General features: G+C 44.7%; 1 protein-coding gene across 2 annotated transcripts in view; it reads right to left on the bottom strand.

Moving 5' to 3' along the window:
- The window catches only part of PTGIS (prostaglandin I2 synthase), a 45,390-nt gene that overhangs the window by 15,667 nt on the left and 10,562 nt on the right, over window positions 1-19,161 (bottom strand). For both annotated transcript variants that reach the window (XM_063112213.1, XM_063112221.1), the window contains exons 3-6: window positions 18,001-18,179; window positions 17,283-17,426; window positions 11,241-11,392; window positions 154-335 (exon numbers count right to left, since the gene is read on the bottom strand). In XM_063112213.1, the coding sequence (XP_062968283.1) occupies window positions 154-335; window positions 11,241-11,392; window positions 17,283-17,426; window positions 18,001-18,179 (657 nt within the window). The remainder of the gene's footprint in view (window positions 1-153; window positions 336-11,240; window positions 11,393-17,282; window positions 17,427-18,000; window positions 18,180-19,161) is intronic.

The following is a 19,161-nucleotide window of genomic DNA, read 5'->3' on the forward strand; positions in this document are numbered from 1 at the left end:
CACACTCTCATGCATACACACTGGTACACACACTGACACGTGTCTGCATGTGCCTGATAGCACACTCACACACAAACACACAAACACATGTATATTCATATGCACAACCACACACCCACACCTGCACATACCTGCTCATACACCCATGCCTACCTGTGTGGCCCAAAGCTGCAGCACCAGGGCCCGTGCCTGCATCTCCTCCGACACACCCATCTCCTCCAGGTGCAGCATGTAACTTTCCAGCCAGGTGCTCCGGTGGGCCCTGGTGGCCAGCCTGGCTGGGGACAGCAGTTTCCACAGGCGACCTTTGACGCTCCATGCATGGTCCTTATCCCCTATAGACACAAGAGCACAGAGGATAGGAGTTACAGATCCATGCCCAGCCCAAGGCCACCCAGCCCTGACCTCCCATGAGGCCATAGGTCTTCTGAGTGTCACTACAGGGGGTGGGGAGTGTCTGTGTGAAAGAAGCTATAGAGACTGGCCCCGCTGGCTGGGAATCCCAGCAGGAAGCCCTTTAAATGTTGACTTGCTTTTCTATCTCACTCCCAGTAGAAAAGAACAAGGGGCACTGATTCCTGCAGCCTTGTCTATTTTATTCACCTCTGTGTCCCCAGTTCTTGGCCCATCGTAGGTGCTTAGTAAATATGTGTTAAATGAATGGCATGTCTTTATACAGCAGGGGAAGGAACACTAAACACCAAGCAATATTCTCCTTGCCCAGGGTCCAATCCCAGAGCAAGGCCAGCCCACAAGCACAAGGAGACTCAGCACAGCAATATCACAAGAAAGCTTCAGAAACAACTTTAACCAGGGCTAGCTGGTTAGCTCAGTTGGTTAGAGTGCAGTGCTGTAACACCAAGGTCAAGGGTTCATATCCCTGTACTGGCCAGCCACCAAAAACAAAACAAAAAGAAAGAAGCAGCCTAAATGATCATCTGGGGTCTCAAACTCTTACCTTCGGAGAAGGCAGGTAAAGTAAATGAGGAAGGAGGGCCAGGAGGGGCTGTAGTGACCTGAAGCATCAGGGCGGCCCCTACACAGCCCCACAGACCAGCCCCTCAGGCATGACAGAGAAGCTCACCCTGCACGGCCAGAGGGCCTGAGTTTTCAAAAGAAGCTGAAAACCCAGATGTTTATATGGAATCTTATGATGTTTTTAAGTTAGCATCTAAGTAAGAAGTTTTTAATCACTGTCCAGGCCACAAAAGCATCTCTGAAAGTTAAATTTAGCCCATGGCCCACCAGTTTGCAGTCTCAACAAGAAATAAACAATGGTGTGTTTATGCTTTGGGAAACCACCCAATGATGAAAAGCAGTGAGGAAGTTCTTTACGCACAGACACAGGCCCACAAGGGCAGACTGTTAAGGGAATAAAACCAGGTGCTGAAGACTGTGCAGAATGATACTATTTATATACTGTCTTAAAGCTATGAGGCAATGCTATGTTTATATACATATGCACAAATATAAGATTTGGTTTTCTCCAAAATCACCCCTTGGAAAAGTGTCAGTCACCTTTTGAAACTCACTACAAAGTTTCAAAGTACTAGAAACTCTCCCACAGATGTTTGAACTACCAAGCTGTGTTTCAGGAAGACCATCCAGCCAGTGGTTCTAAACCCACACATCACGGGTGTTTCAAAGGGCAAAAAATGTGGGCTAAACTTATTTTATTAAAGGATGTTGGCTACATTTACAAATAATATGCTCAATATGTTTTTCTTCAACTTCTAGACACTATTTCAGGTGACACACACCTCAATTTAAAGCAATGAGCCCAAGCATTCATCTGAAATACATTATTTTCCTGTGTTTGCCAACTTCTCAGCACTCTGAAGAATCACCCCAGCAGGAGCTCTTAAATCTCTGGATGCCCAGGTCCCACCCCAGACTGATCATGTCAGAATCACTGGGGGTGGGGTCTGGGCATCCAGATTTTAAACAGGTGACTGCAGGGTGCAGGAAGCATTGCAACCACCTCAATTGATGCTGGCTCAGGATGGTTACAGACATTACCTGATGGGATAGCTAAAAAAGGAGGCAGAGAAATTTAACACAGATTTAGAAAAGACTGACATTCTTTGACATCTGACCACACAAGTTGCATTAGTCTGTTTCTATTGCTTATAACAAAATACACAGAACTGGGTGATTTATAAGAAAATGAAATTTATTGCTTACAGTTTCTGAGGCAGGGAAGTCCAATGTCCATCTGGTGGTGGCGACAGTGACCCAGGAGTCTCACATTGCAAGATGGTGGAAGCAGAGAGCAAGAGAGAGAGAGAAAGACAGACTCTCCTCTTCTTTTAAAACCCTCAGAACCATGCCCCTGACCACCATTTTTAATCCATTCACTACTGCATGGTCCTACAATCCAATCACCTCTTCAAGGTTCCACCTTTCAATTACCATAATAGGGATCGCCTACCCTCTTAACAGTCCCAATGGGGGCTAAGTTTCTAATACATAAAACTTGGGGGACAAAAGTCAAGCTTCAGGGAGTTTGGGGGAGACATAATTCAGTCCACGGCACAAGTGTAATCTTGAATTATCACTGTAAACATGGCTTTTAAGGATGACTTTAAAAAGCAATGCAGGAACATTTGCCACTTTTCACCTATGCCTACAACAGTTCTGAGTATACAGGAGGCATGCAATATTTTGTACAATGAATGAATAAATAAATGAATAATCAAGCAAAAGAAAAAAAGCAATGCAGTATGAAAAGACAACTGACAGAATGGGAGAAAATCTTTGCAAATCATATGTCTGATAAGGGTCTAGTATCCAAAACATATGAAGAACTCCTATAACTTAACAACCGCAAAAAACCCAAACAACCCAATTCAAAAATGGACAAAGGACCTGAATAGATATTTCTCCAAAAAAGTTACATAAACAGCCAATAAGCACATGCTCAAAGATGCTCAACTTCACTAATCATTAGGGATATGCAAATCAAAACCACAATGAGATATCAGCTTATGTCCACTAGGATGGCTACTATTAAAAAACAGCAAGTAAGTGCTGGTGAGGATGCAGAGAGACTGAAATGCTCATGCATTGCTGTTGGAAATGTAAAATGCTACAGTTGCTGTGGGCAAGAATTTTGCGGTTCCTCAAAAAGTTAAACATAGAATTACCATATAAGCTGGCAATTCTACTTCTAGGTATATACCCAAAAGGACTGAAAGCAGAGACTCAAATGGATACCTGTATATCAATGTTCATAGCAGCGTTGTTCACAATAGTCAAAAGGTGGAAACAATCCAAGTATTTGTTGACAGTTGAACGGATAAACAAATGTGGTATATACATACAACGGAATATTATTCAGCTTTAGAACGGAATGAAATTCTGACACATTCTACAGCATGGATGAACCTTGAAAACATGCTACATGAAATAAGCCAGACACAAAAGGACAAATATTGTATGATTCCACTTACATGAGGTACTTAGAATTGGCAAATTCATAGACAGAGAAAGTAGAATAGAGGTTACCAGGGGCTGGGGGAGGAGGGGAGGAGGAGTTATTATTTGGTTGGTACAAAGCTTCTGTTGGGGATGATGACAATTTTCTGGAAATAGATAACTGCCACTAAGATGTATAATTTTTTAAACAGTTTAAATGGTAAATTTTATGTTATATGTATTTTACCACAATTAAAATTTTTTTAAAAAGGAAGGTATGTGAATGTCATTTGGCAAGTGAGTCAACAATAGAATTTGACTGGTTAAAAAGAAAGGGTATAAAAAATATAGCAGTGATTTGTGACTTGGTCTATGGATCAAATGAGCTAACATCTGTGTAGCCCTTACAACAGTGCAGGGCTCACACTAAACCTCACACAAGAGCCAGCTCCTGCTATTACACATTGTCTGGAGAAAGCAAAGCACCCATAACAGTGTGTTCGGTATGCATTTGTGGGGGAAAAAAGAGAAAAATAAGATAGTCACATTTGCTTGCACTTGCATAAAGAACGCTGGAAGGATCCAATGTGAAACTAATAAAACTAATCAATTGTGAGGAAGGGGGACTGAGTGCAAGAGGGTGTGATGAGAAAAGGGAGAGGGCTTTTCACTGTTATTACTTTATGTCTCCCAGCTTTACTGAGATATAATTGACAAAATTTGTATATATTTAAGGTGTACACCATGATGTTTCGATATACAATGTAAAATGATTACCATGGGCAAACTCATTAACATATCCATCACTTCACATAGTTTACCTGTGCGTGTGTGTGCGTGTGTAATACTTTTTTAAAAATTTTTTGTAGCTGGCTGGTAGGGGGATCAGAACCCTTGACCTTGGCGTTATCAGCACCATGTTCTATTGTGTGGGCTTACTGGCCAGCCTCACACATAACAATACATTGTTATTAACTACAGTTACCATGCTGTATATTAAGTCTCCAGAACTTATTCATCTTATAATTGAAAATTTGTACCCTTTGACCAACATCTCCCCATTTCCTCCTCCTCCTAATCCCTGGTAACCACCATTCTACTCTGTTTCTATGAGTTTGAATTTTTTAGATTCCACATATAAGTGAGATCATGTGGTATTTGTCTTTTGGTGCCTGGCTTATTTCACTTAGCGTAAATGTCCTCCAAGTTCATCCATGTTTTTGCAAATGGCAGGACTTCCTCCTTTTTTTATGGCTGGATAATACTCCATTGTATACGTATACCACAATTTCTTTATTCATCCATTCATGGACACTCAGGTTGTTTCCATGTCTTGGCTATTGTGAATAATGCAGTGATGAAATGGGGGTGCGGAAAGCTCTTCAAGATTTCATTTCCTTCAGATATACTCATATACCTAGAAGAGGGATTGCTGAATCACATGGAAGTTCTATTTTTAATTTTTCGAGGAACCTCCATACTGTTTTCCATAATGGCTATACCAATTTATATTCCCACCAACAGTATATAAGGGCTCTCTTTTCTCCACATCCTTGCTAACACTTATCTTTTGACTTTTTGATAATATCCATCCTAACAGGTGTGAGGTGACATTTCACTGTGGTTTTGATTTGCATTTCCCTGATGATTAGATGCTGTGCCCCTCTTCATATACCTGTCGGCCATTTGTATATCTTCTTTGGAAAAATGTCTATTCAGGTCTTTTGCCCATTTTTTGGTCGGTTACTTGGGATTTTTTGTTTTGTTTTGTTTTGTTGTTTTTTGCTATTAGGTTGTATAAGCTCCTTACATATTTTGGATATTAACCCCTTATCAGATATATGATTTACAAACTATATTTTTAATGTTTAAACCTCATGAAATTTATCTAAAAAAAATAAAAATAAAAAAATGTAGGAATCCTCCTCCATACAAAAATTTCCCATAAAACATCATACATAGATTTAGGGAGACCAGTCTCCATCTCTCTCTTTTTTTTTTTTTTTACAGCTGGCCAGTATAGAAATCTGAACCCTTGACCTTGATGTTACAAGGCTATGCTCTAACCAACTGAGCTAACCAGCTAGCCCGACTTCTCAATCAGATGATGTGGGAGTGAAGAGGAGAGGACCTGAAAAACTGACACCTCAACTTGGGGCCTGTGGATAAGCAAGGTGTTAAGGTCAAAGGTCATATTAAGAAAGCAAAAACTCTAAATGATTAGTTTATACCATGTGAGAGCTTCACTGTAGATGTTTAACAAAGTTGGTAAGAAGTGTAACTATTTAAGTTCCATTCCTAATTTCTATATTTAGGTTGATCAAAATACCAAAACAAGACAATTTTTTTTTTAAAACCTTCCCACTGGGAAAATGGGGATTTTGGGGATCACGGTATAATCTGTGTATTTGAGATCACAGTATAATTTGGGCTCCTGCCATATTTTACCAAGTGTAGAAAGGCCTAGTGCTGCTCTGTTCAATAGGGTAGCCGCAAGCCACAGGCGGCCACTGAGCATTTGAAATGTAGCTGGCCCAAATGGAGGTGTGCTGAGTGTAAAACCAGGTTCCAAGGTCTTAGCATCAGAAACAAAATGTAAAATATTTCACTAATAACATTTGTATTTATTACATGCCGAAATGCTAATATTTTAGATATATTGGGTTAAATAAAATACATCATTAAAATAGATTTCACCTCTTTTTCCTTTTTTTCAATGTGTCTAATAGAAAATTTAAAATTACCTAAGTGGCTTGCATCCCATTCCCATGGGACAGCAGTGTTCTAGAAGGATAACACCAAACTGATAACAGTGGTGACCTTGGGAATAGATTTAGTGGGAATATGGTCTAAAGAGGATTTCCCTTTTCTGTAATATTTGATTTTTTTAAAACAATAGTCAGAGGAGCCCAGTTAAGAGCCCAAGCCCTGGAGCAGAGCACCTGATCTTAAGCAAGTCACCTCACCTCTCGACACCTTAGTTTTCTCACCTGTAGATTGGGATAATAGGAGTACCCACCACATAGGGTTATTTATGGATCACAAGCGTTAACATCTACAAAGCACAGAGAACAATGCCAAGCACAGGCCTAATAAATATTAACAGCATTATTTAATAACTGTGTTATTAAATAATAAATTAATATTAGCAAATTTCAGTCCAAGGAGAACATGTTCATGTATTACTTCTATAATTATGAAATAATAAATTGTGAAATAAAGAGTCCAGTGATTGTAGCCAGAGAGACCCAGGTTGAAATCCCAGCTCTGCTCTTTCTAGCAGGATGATCTTGGGCAAATCACTTTGTATCTCTGAGCCTTGATTTCCCCCATCTGTAAAGGGGCAACTCAGCTCAAAGGGTCATTAGGAAGATTCAAAAGAAGTACTGGTAGGGGTTTGGTAAATAGTACATGCTACGTTCTTGCCATTATTATAAGGTATTATCTATCAGTCCCAGTGTAATGACTCAGTGCTGGGAATCAGAACTGCCAGGCCTAGGTGACAGGTGACCCAAAGGTGGGAGAAGCAGGTTTATATCCCAGACCCCACTCTATGTAGGCTTGGCTCAGGCCCTGCCCATCTCTGGGCCTCAGTCTCCCCATCCATAAAGTGAGGGCCTGGGCTTGAATACCTCTCAAGTTTTTCTTCGGAAACCCTTCTAGGCCCTGGAGATTTGGGGGGTCCTGTAGGGAGAGACCCCCAGTGGAGATGTCTTTTGTGTTTTACCTTTAAAATGCATCAGAGTATTGCATCAGACTCTGTGATTCTTTGATATAAGAATGCCTGTTCCCCCAAAACAACATTAAAATAAAACAGCTCCCCCAAACAATACAGTAAAATAAGTGTTCCAGAAAAAAAGCACTATGTTTAGCTTGGGGTTCTATTTAACTGTTCCCTGCTCCCAATTCCCTACTGTATTAGAAGCACCAGACTCAATGGTCTAAAGGTCCCCAAAGGGTCGATTTTCTTTTAAAATATACTTATATTTTTACAAGTGGAGGAGGAATAATATATGCACACAGTAAAAAGTAATAATAATAAAAAGAAAAAAAAACTTTAAGAGTTCAAATGGGCATCCTGTAAACAGTGACTTTCTGTCCAGCCCACCTCTGCCTTCCCAAAGGCAAAAATTGATATGTATTCCCACATTTTAAAAAATATACAAATGGTGGCATATTATACCCACTGTTCTGCACCTTGCTTGTTTTTTCATAACAGTGGATTTTATCCTATATGAGTGCATCCCATTCTGTTTTACAGTTGGATAATTTGCCTTTACATGAATGCTTAATTTATTTAATCAGCCCATACTGGTGGACATTTAAGCTGCTTCTAGCATTTGCTATTACAAGCAATATGACAATAAATATCTGTGTATCTGTAGACACGTGCAAGCTTTTCTGTAGGATATTCCTAGAAGTGGAAGCACAGGATCAAAGGAATGTGCGTTTTATATTTTGGTTGGTTCTGCCAAAAGAGTCTGCACTGCTTCACAAACCCTGCAACAAGGTCTGAGAGCTGTTTTGCCCACACGCCTCTGGCCCTAAGATGAGAAACTGTCCCCCAACATCGCCACCTGATGCCCACACGGGGAAATGCAGCCTTCCTATGCCCAGCCCAGGGCTGCTCCCAGAATGATGGCAGGGTCCCTCTGCATCTACCCAGACTTCCCTGGAGCATCTGTATGGAGGAAAGAGAGATAGAGAAACCCAATTTTTCCTGGACAAGCAGCCAGTGCTAAGATGTGGCAGGTGCTTGACACACAGGATTTTGCAATCAGACTGACCATTTCCATTTTGCTGGCTCTTACCTGCTGTGTGTCTGAGACAAGTGATTTCAACTCTGAGTCTCAGCTTCCTTATCTGCAAAGTGGGCATAGTAATATCAACCTTTCACCATTGACGGCAGGATTCGGTAAGATAATGAGTTGCCTCTAAAAAGATAAGGGACATGTGCTGGCTGATTAGCTCACTTGGGAGAGCATGGTGCTGGTAACACCAAGGTCACAGGTTTGAATCCCCATACCAGCCAGCCGCCAAAAAATAAATAAATAAATAAATAATAATGTATGTATATATACGATGTGTATATACACGCACATACATATACAAGGGACAGTTTACAAAGAGGAAATGCAAGCGGCTAGGGAAACACAAAAGAGGTTTCATCATAGTAGTGATGAAATGTTACATGCCTTTTTTGCCCATCAGATTGGCAGGATTTAAAGGCTGATAACTGCCTGTTGACAAGGTTGTGGGGAATTGCAAATTAAAACAATAAGTTACCTACCACTGCCCACCAGATTGTCAAACAAATGGAAAGACTGATAACATCTGGTGGGGAACTGCAGACTCCTCCCAGTGGGTAGGCGTGTGAATTGCTCCATGGTTTTGAAAATGATGTGGCAAGAGCTAATAAAAATTGTAATGTGTATGGCCTGTGATCTGGAAAACCCACTTCCAGAACACTGTCAGAGAGAAATGACATCACCAGATGACAGAATAGATACAGGTACAATAAAGTACTATAAAGGCAAAAAAGAGGAAGATGGCTAACTAAATACTGGCTAAAAATATATCTATATTTTTATGTAAATTTTGTATCCTTCTACTTGCTGGATTCCTTTATTGCTTGAGTTAGTTTCATCATTGATTTCCTAGGATTTTCCAGGTACAGTATCAGACCACCTGTAAATAGGGATAATTTGACTTCTTCTTGACCCACTCTTATGTCTGTGATTAATCTCTCTTGTCTAATTGTGTTGGCTAATACTTCTACAAATGTTTATATTGACAAGAGAGAATGTACAGCTATATTGTTAGGTCTAAGAAAAAAACCAAGTTTCAAATAATAGATGCAATCCCTTTTTGTAAACACACTCAGAGACACTCTCTATATGTACATTTATCTCTATTGTGCGAACATACAAAATACCGTGTAGGGATATATACCAACTGGTTTCATAGGAAACTGGGCTTGGAAGAGGGGATATTATTTTATAAGGTCTATACCACTGAGTTGTTAACCACAAGATTATGTTTCCTTCACAATTTAAATAAAATCAATAACGGGTTAAATTTTGGTTTTTAAAAATATATAAATAAAGGATATGGGGCAGTGAGATATTATGAGTACTGAATGAGATGATCCTTCCCCTGGTATCTGGCACATCATAAGTGCTCAGCAAATAGTGTTTTCTCTTATTACCTCAGCTAATCCTAACAGCCACCCTCCGGGAAGAGCCTACTGTTCTCCCCATTTTACAGATGAGATCACTGAGGCACAGAGGGAACACACAGATACAGAGCAGCAGAGCCAGTAAACTACCCTGAGCCACCTGAATCCAGAGTCTGTCTCAACCACTCCCCTCAACTGTCCCTCCAGAGAAAGGAACCGGGGCAAAAAGAGGCAACTTGCTCAAAGATGCCAGCAAGGAGGAAACTGAGCAGGGATTAGAATCCGGGCCTCTGTTGCAAGTATCTGAGACGTGGACACGCAATACTGCTCAGCCTTCTCATGGCACTTGTCAAACATGCAGTTTTCTGAGCCTTCCCCCAGAGATTTAAATTCAAATGGACCTGGATGGGGCTTGGGGACCTGTATTATTAACAAGGGCCCCCAAGAATTCGTCTCATCAGGGAAGTTTGAAACATCATGGCCCAGGGGATAGTGCAGCCCAGTGGTTCCCATGGCCCTGGACACTGAATCAGCCAGGAAGCTCTTTACCAATACCAAGTTCCCTCTGTAGCCACAAAAATGAATGAAGTGGGTTTTTGCAAACTGATATGGAAATACTCTAGATGTGTACTTTAGTGAAAGCTCTCAGGTGCAGAACAATTCTTCCAGTGTAATATATCCATGTTATAAAACTACAGGGCTGACAGCCAAGAGAAATGAGGGCCCGTGTGCCCTGAAAGACACATACAAGAATGTTCACAACCGCCTAATTCATGACAGCTCCAAACGGAGAACTACTTAAATTTCTATCAACTGGAGAATATTACTCTAAGGAAATACTATACAGCAATGGAAAAGAATGAACTATTGATATAATCTGGATAAATCTCACAGACATTAAGTTGGGTGAAAGAAGACAGACACAAAAAGGCACATACTGCATCACTCCCTTTATAGGAAGTTCAAGAACAGGCATAACTAACTGGAGGTGAAAGAAACCAGTATAGTGGCTACCTCAGCAGATGAATATTGGCTGAGAAGGAGCATGAGATGTTTAGATCTACCTCTCAGCTGTGCATTTAGGATGCATGGGCTTTCTTGTATATAAGTTATACCTCAGTTAAAAAAAAAAAGAAAGAAAGAAAAAGACAAAAATAGAAAATAATAAAAATAACATAAAACTGTGTGTATGTGTGTGTCTATTCAGAGAAAGCTCTGCCAGGATATACTCCAAGCTAGTGATGGTGATTACTTCTGCGGAGTGGAGTGGTGGGCTGGGGATGGGTAGAAAGTGGAGAATTCTTTTATTATTTGCTCTAAATGGCTTGAATTATTTATAATGAGCATGAATTACTTGTAAAAATTTTTAAAGCAACTCAAAACGAGTAAAGAACACACACAGATTCTCAGGCCCCAGTCCATATGTGCTGAATCAGAATTTCTACCAGGAACCCCAGCTCTGATCCAAGCCCTGCTTTTCTAGCATTGTGCTCTTGCCTACCCCCAGTGATGGGGATTTCACTGCCTCCCAGAGGTTTAGAAATATCCTTCCTATTATGTTGCCTCTGATCCTTCGTCTTCAAGTAAAAACCTTTTGCGTCTTTCCATCTGCCCCACTGCCCAAAGGGAGCCCCATGATACTTACCAACTGACAGGGAGCCTCGAGCCAGTTTGGGGAGCAGCAGGTCGAGCTGGCGGAAGGTGTGGAAGACGTCAGCTGAGTGGACACGGTCCTGGGCCTGGCTCTGATGGGTGTGTGGCGATGCCTCAACTCCATACAGTGTCAGGTAGCCAGCCCTTGGGGCAACAAACAGCAGGTCAGGGGTCATTGTTGGTCACTGTGATATTGTAAACATACATATTTGGTCTTCATCCCCATCTCCTGGCATACAACTCCTAAAATCCTTAGAATCTCCAAAGTGATAAGAGTCTATTTATATGCTAATAATGGCTGGCATCCCTAGGAAGCTTCAGGATGGGGGCTGGTCACAGGAAGGACCAAGGCAGGAATTTAAGTCCCACCCCCACAGCCTCCAGGGAGGGAAGAGGGACTGAAGGTTAAGTTGATCACCAATGGCCAATGATTTAATCAATCATGCCTATGTCATGAAGCCTCCATAATAACCCAAGAGCTCTGGGTTCAGGGAACTTCCTTTCGGATAGCTGAATACGTGGAGGTTCTTGGAGAGGGGTGGGCCCGCGGTGGGCATGGAAGCTTCGCGTCCCTTCTCCACACCTTGCCATATGCATCTCTTTGTCTGTATCCTTTATAATATTCTTTATAATAAACTGGTAAATGTAAGTACATGCTTCTCTGAGTTCTGTGAGCTACTCAGGCAAACTAATCAAGCCCAAGAAGGGGGCTTAGGAACCTTGATCTATAGCTGGTTGGTCAGAAGTTCCAGAGGCCTGAACTTACGACTGGCATCTGAAGTGGGGGCAGTCTTGGGGACTGAGCCCTCAACCTGTGGGATCTGATGCTATTTCCAAGTAGATAGTGTCTGAATTGAATTGAATTAGAGGACACCCAGCTGGTGTCCACTGGAGAATTGCTCACTTGCTCACCAGTGGACAGAAATCTCCACACATTTGGTCACAGAAGTCAGTCTGTGTGCTGATGACTGTTGTGCGAAACCAGAGGTAGGACAGTGTTTGTCCCCACTTACACACTTACTCTGACACTCCGGCCAAACACTCCCACGGAAGCTTACAAGCATTTCTTCATTCATCCACCTAGTAAGCACCAATGAATCCTACTGTATGCCAGGGACTGTTCTGGGTGGGTGGGTGGGGTCAGCAGTGAATAAAACAGACAAAAACCCCTGTCCTCATGGAGCTGATGCTGCAGCACAGGAGAAAGATGACAGACAAGAGGAAGGAGTAAAACAGGGAATGTGTCGGCTGGTGCTCAGTGGTGCCGTCAAACATAAAGCTGGGTGACAGGGTGGGGAGTGTGGGGAGTGATGTTTAATGCATGGGGAAGGAGGTGCTCACATCTGAGCTGAAACTTGAAGGATGAGAATGAGCCAGCATGGGGAGAAGAACAGAGGGAGGGGGTTCGAGGCAGAGCAAACAGCAAGCGCAAATGTCCTGGGGCAGAAAGGAGCCATGACAAGGCTGGTGAGGCTGGAGCAGGGTGAACAAGGGGGACAGTGGGTAAGATTGGGGCACAGATCAGGAGAGGAGACATTGGCCCTGAACAGGCATTCAGGGCAGGATTCCTGGAGGAGGCAGAGTCTGAACTGAGACCCACAGGATGAGCAGGGAAAGGTGAAGGCATTTGGTCAGAGGGCACAGCCTGTGCAAAGGCCCAGAGCCAAGGGAGCAACCATAGCCTGGGCAGAGCTGCCAGGTGTCACTGGGTGGGTGCTGGAGCTGGAGTGTGAGAGGAGAGGGTGGGAGAGGTCTGGGAGTTGTGATGCAGAGAAGGGAAAAGGTTGGGCTTGACCTGAGCAGCGCTGGGAAGTCTGAGCAGGAGAAGGACAGGACCTGGCAGGTGTGGAAAAGAATGCGACACAGGAGCTAGCACGTGCCCTCGCTGAGATCTGACCCCCACCCTGGCCCCTGCAGGAATGCTCTCAGAGGAAATGTCTTCACCATCAGCTGCCTTTTAATGCTTTAGCCCCAGGCCAGACCCTGAAGCCCTGACCTCCACCCCAGTTCCTTGAGCTTGCCCTATTCATGGATCTCCCAGGAGAGGGGTTTCTCAGAAAGGGAGAGAGTGGAAGCAGGAATGAGGGAGAATGGGGGCCAAAAGAGACTGGTCTAGTCCCCACACTGTCCCTCACTTGTACAGTGCAGGCAGGTAGTAGGCCCTCAATAAATGTTCAATGGATGGATGGATAGATTGGTAGATGGAGGGATGAGTGGATGAGAGATTGGTGAATGGAGGGATGGGTGGATGGGTGAATAGATGGATGGACAGGTGGATGGATGAATAGATGGATGGACGGGTGGACTGGTGGATGAGTAGATGGATGCATGGGTGGACTGGTGGATAAATAGATGGATGGATGGGTGGACTGGTGGATGAGCAGATGGATGGACGGGTGGACTGGTGGGTGAGCAGATGGATGGACGGGTGGACTGGTGGGTGAGCAGATGGATGGACGGGTGGACTGGTGGGTGAGCAGATGGATGGACGGGTGGACTGGTGGGTGAGTAGATGGATGGATGGGTGGACTGGTGGGTGAGTAGATGGATGGATGGGTGGACTGGTGGATGAATAGATGGATGCGTGAATGAGGATGGATAGGTGGGTGGATGGATTAATGGACGAATGGATGGATGGATAGACTGGTGGATGAATAGATGGATGGGTGAATAGATGGATGGGTGAATGAAGGGAGGGATAGGTGGGTGGAAGGATCAAAGGATGGGTGGATGGATAAATTGGTGGATGGAGGGATGGGTGGATGGGTGAATTGGTGAGTGGATGGATGAATACATGGATGGATGGATGGACTGGTGGATGGATGGGTGAATGAAGGGATGGATGAAGGGATGGGTGGATGAGCAGATGGAGGGATGGATGAATGGTAGGATATATGGATAGTTAGAACTTAATCCTGAGAACACTGATTTCGGGTTATCATGATTACAATCTCAGAGTCACCTAGGCCGTCATCCCACCTTCACCTACATCCCACTCACCTCCCCCTTATCCAGTCTTGGCTTCCACACCCCCAGGGATGGCGAGTGCATGACCTGTTCATCCCAGTGGATGAAGAAGCAGCAAGCCTTCCTTCTGAACAGCTAAAACAGCTCCTTCGGGAGTCAACCCTCCAGCCCTCCTCGTGCCTCTGCTTCAGCCCAGAAGGATTCTCTCCCTTTCCTGCTCCATGCACGTCAGGCCCTGGGCCCCACTTCTTCAGACTAAGGCCCTCAGTTTCCTTATGACAGAAGCTGTGAAGGTGCAGCCCATGAACTGTATTCAGTCCACAAACGCGTTTTGTCTGGTCAGTAGAGTTTTCCTAAAAACCAACTGAAGCTACAGTCAAACATTTGGGGAAACTCACACAAAATCTGGATTTCCCACTCATCTAATGTTGAAAAAGGAACCTGGTGCCCTATATCCGCAGTCCCACCTGGCAACCCTGGGCACAAGCAGTCACAGCCACCTCCTTTAGATGGCACGGGCTTGGTGGGCCACCTTGATCCTTACCAGGCCCCATGATCTTCATGACACTTCGGTTAAACGCCAGTCATTTATCATTCCAATTGCACTGATATTTTTCCTAAAGCAGAGAACAATTTCCCTGTACATATATTTCTACAAATAATAGGCAATGAAAAACAAACCAAAAAAATAAGCCCAGAGGACCACCTTCCCATGGCACCTCTATCAAAATAACTCAGTCGAAAACTCAATAATCACACATGTAAATACACACACGACCCATAGGTGGCACCATGTGCATGTGCCACACAATAAAACAGAGCTGGAGCAGAGCTGGGGTAACAGGAGAGGGCCATGATGTTAAATGGGGTGTCAAGAAAGGCCTCTCTGAGCAGGTGACACTTGAGACTGGAACGAAGTGAGGTGGGAGCCACGCAGACATGTGGGGAACGGCATTCCTGGGTGAGGAAACAGAAACTGCAGAGGCCCCAGCGGGGAGCCTGCCTGGCCTGTTCACGAGGTGGCGAGGCGGCCAGGCGGCCAGGGTTAGAACCCTGGATGTGACTCGCGTGACGCAGGGGCCCACATAGGACAGCTGGAAGGTTTAAGAGGTGGCGCCTCATGGTCTGGCCTGTGTGAATCTGCATCTCCACCTGTGTCTCCGCCACCCAATTCGCCCACTCCTTTTCTATTTCAGGGGCTGCAGATGGCAGAGAAAAGGCCCGTGCTGCCAAGATAGGAGGCAGGAGCTCAAGCCTAGGCCTCAGGCCCTGGAGACACAGGTATCGATTTACAGGTGTGGATCCACAGGTACGGATTGACATCTGACTCGGCCTACACTGTGCCTGCTGAACTGCAAGACCTGGACAGACCCAACTGCCACCACCTCGCCCACCTCCCGCAGTCCCACTGCTTCCTCTCTGACTTCTTTCCCACACAGGGACACAGGGTAGCCAGGAGACCTGGGAGTTACCCCGCCATGAACTTGCTGGCTGATTTTTGCTGCCCCTCTCTGGACCTGTACCCATCACAAATGACAGACTGGACCAGACCAGCATCACCCTGGCCAATTACAGCTCTTGACAGTTTTTGCACTGCTCCAGGGCGAGATGAGAAGAATGGGGGTGATTTACATGTGGAGAGTGCAGGCTCTGGAGCCATCCCTGCCATGACTTCAACATGGGACTCAGTTTTCTCATCTGTTGAATAAGGTAAAGAACTAGCCACATAGAGCTGCTGTGAGAGTTACATGAGTTAACACACACGTTTAGTCTACACATATACACACATGTGTGTCATAAATGTACCCACATACCCGTATACATCAAGGAATGGCTCTCCTTTATTGTGAAACTATGTTGGTTGAGTTTTTGGAGAGATTGAGAAGCCCTTTCTTTTATGGAATACTGGTCAGTTAATGGCACCACCAAAAATCAAGGAGCTGTCTTAATACACTTTATCCCTCACTGCCCACGCCCACCTCTCCTATCCCCACCCCCGCCCCAATCAAATCTTTCACAGGTCTTAACTCTGTCTCCAAAAGTTACCCAAATTCCTGCCATCTCCCTGGTTCAGGCCACCATTCTCTCTCGCAGCAGTCTCCTAATGGGTCCTCTGCCTCCCTTTCATCCCCACCCCCCCACCTATGGTCTATTCTCCATATAGCAGCCAAAGGGAGCTTTGACACTCGTAAGTCAGATCACGTCATGTCCCTGTTTAAGCTCCTGAAGTCAGCGCGTTTTAATGAGAATACATTACAAAGCCTTCTGTGGCTTAGTGGCTCTGTGACACCTGGTTCCGCCAACTCCTCTGACCTCATCCCCACCCTCCTGTCTTGGCTATTGATGCTCCAGTCATGCTGTCCCCCTTGCTACGCTTCCTCCTGCCTCTGGGACTTTGCACTTGCTGTTTCCTCTGCCCGGAATTGTGGCACGGTGGGCACCCTGTGCTTAGGTCTTGGCTCTGAGGCCAGATTCTCAGAGCGGCCCTCCTTATCCACCTGATGCTTTTGCCTGTCTGTGGGTCTCTGTCATCATGTTCATCTCTCTCTGACATAACCACATTAGAGTGTCAGCTCCATGAGTTTCAGGGCTTCATCTGTCCCTTTCCCTGCTGTATCCCCAGAGTCCAGAGAGAGACTGGCACTGTCAAAGGAAGGAACATTTGGTTGTAGGATTTTTCATACGTTTACAAGGTCTGGTAAAAGGTTAAGGTCCTGGGTTGGTCTCCCAAACTCCCAAACATTCTGTTTTTCTGACCTGTGAAATCCCAAACTCTGGAAGCCACAGGACAAGATGGTCTCTGAAGTTTTGCTCTGCTACTCCCTCTCTGGGTGACCTGCAAGGCCCTTTTGCAGCTGGCATCTCCTTTACAGCTCATGGGCTGGGTGAGGTGAATACCTGGGGTCCCAGATGTTCCCAAATGTGTTTCCTGCAGTCTTTGCTCTGAGTGTCCCAAACTGCTTCCCCCACCCACAAAGTCCTCCTGGTTCCCTTGACCACTGCTCATGGCCAACACAGGTCCAGAGTGCTGAACCCCACCCAGGACAGTGGGGGCTGCATGGCTTACCTTAGCAGGAAGCTGTAGGAGAAATCAAAGAGACCCATCTCACGCCAGTCACCACCCACTTCCGCAGCGTCGCCCAGCAGGACAGTGCGCAGGTTGGTATACATTGCTTCCGTGAGTGCCTGGAGGTCTCTGTGGAGGAGAGTCCTGAGGCAGGAACAAAAGTGTGAGAGTTTAGCTTCCAAAGGGAAATATAAACCCCTAGGGACCTCCCTCCCCAAACCTCAGGGTCCCAGCGCTCAAGTTCCCCATTGGCAATGGGGGCCTGTGAAGACTGGTTTAAACAAGATCATATGATTACTACTATCATCATCAGCCACGATAGTTACCAGTTACTATGCTGAGCATAAAGATCTCATTTCATCTTCTGGAAAACCTAGGAGAAACTCAGGAACAGAAAGGAAAGTGACTTGCCCAAGGTCACACAGCCAGGATGTGGTGAAGCTGGGATTTGAGCCTAGGTCTGGCTGACTCAAACCTTCATCTCCTACTAAAATCAGGGCTGCCTCCCAAAAGAAACAGAGACGAGAGATAAAGAGTTCTTCAGTCCAATTCTTTTCGGTTGTTTTTTGTTTTGTTTTTGTTTGTTTTCTCAAAACAAAATGTCTTTGCTAGACACCTGCTGTGGAGCTTAGCACGACCCACACAGGGCTTGGGCTATGCAGGTAGAAGCAGGTCGCCCACCTTGGCCCGCCCACAGGTGCCATCTGCAGCCACTCACGGTTTCATCCGGGCCTTTTCATCGCTGGGGCTATAATGTGGAAGCTGCACGTCGAAAATCCTCTCCATCAGGAAGATGGCATAGGCGTGGAAGTCCAGCTTGGTGCGCGGCTCCCACACCACCGAGTCATAGGAGTGTGGGTCCAGGAGGACAGTGACATATCTGCCACCTACCAGTATCTGTAGGAAGTCACCAAGGATAGACTGAAGAGTGTCACCATGAACAACAGGAGCTCTCAAGGGCTTACCATGTGCCAGACACTGCCCCTCTGGACACTTCATGGACAATGTTCTCTCATTACCCCTCATGACCACCCTGCAAGGTAGGGACCATCACACCCTTTTATAGCTAAAAAAGTGAGGTTTAGATATAATGTGCCCAGGACATCATAGCTGAGAAGTGGCAGAGCTAGGACTGGAATTCAGGGCTTTTTACACTCAAGGGCTGTGTTCTTTACCATCTCACCCTTAAGCACCCGCCATGGTTATCTTACTTACTGCTATATCTCCAGCAGCCAGGAGACAGCATGCCTACAGAAGGCAGCAGATGGATGTTGTGTACATTACGGATAGATGGAGGGATGAAAGGATAAGTGAATGAAAGGATAAATAGAAGAAAGGAAGGACGGATGGAAGGAAAGTAGGTTAGGTGTTAGCTGTTGGGTAAATGCTACTGGATAGAATGTTATATGGATGGAAAAATGGGAGGATAGATCAATGAATCTGTGTTAGCTGGAAAGATGGATGGATGGGTGGCTAGAGGTTAGTTGGAAATTAAATATAGGAATGAATGTTGGGTACATGGGCATCATGATGCTAAGTGGATATTGTGTAAACAGATTAAAGGATGAATGCTGAATGGATGGAAATTGGATAGGATACATGGAAAGTGAACAGGTGGGTGGTGGTTGTTTGACTAGATGTTGGAGGGATGGATGGATGGAGATATAAGTAGATGTATATCAAGTGGACAGACTTTGGCCATTGATTAGATGGACAGTTGAGTGCTGGGTGGATAATGGAAATTGGAAGTTGGTGGAAGTTGAATACATGGATGAAAATTGGATGGATGTTGGGTACTTGAGTGGAAGAATGCTGGGTAAATTTGGGTAGACGGAAGGATAGATGATGGATAAATGGATGAATACACAGATGGTGGATG

This window comes from Cynocephalus volans, chromosome 1, assembly GCF_027409185.1.
Source record: "Cynocephalus volans isolate mCynVol1 chromosome 1, mCynVol1.pri, whole genome shotgun sequence".
NCBI lineage: Eukaryota > Metazoa > Chordata > Mammalia > Dermoptera > Cynocephalidae > Cynocephalus > Cynocephalus volans.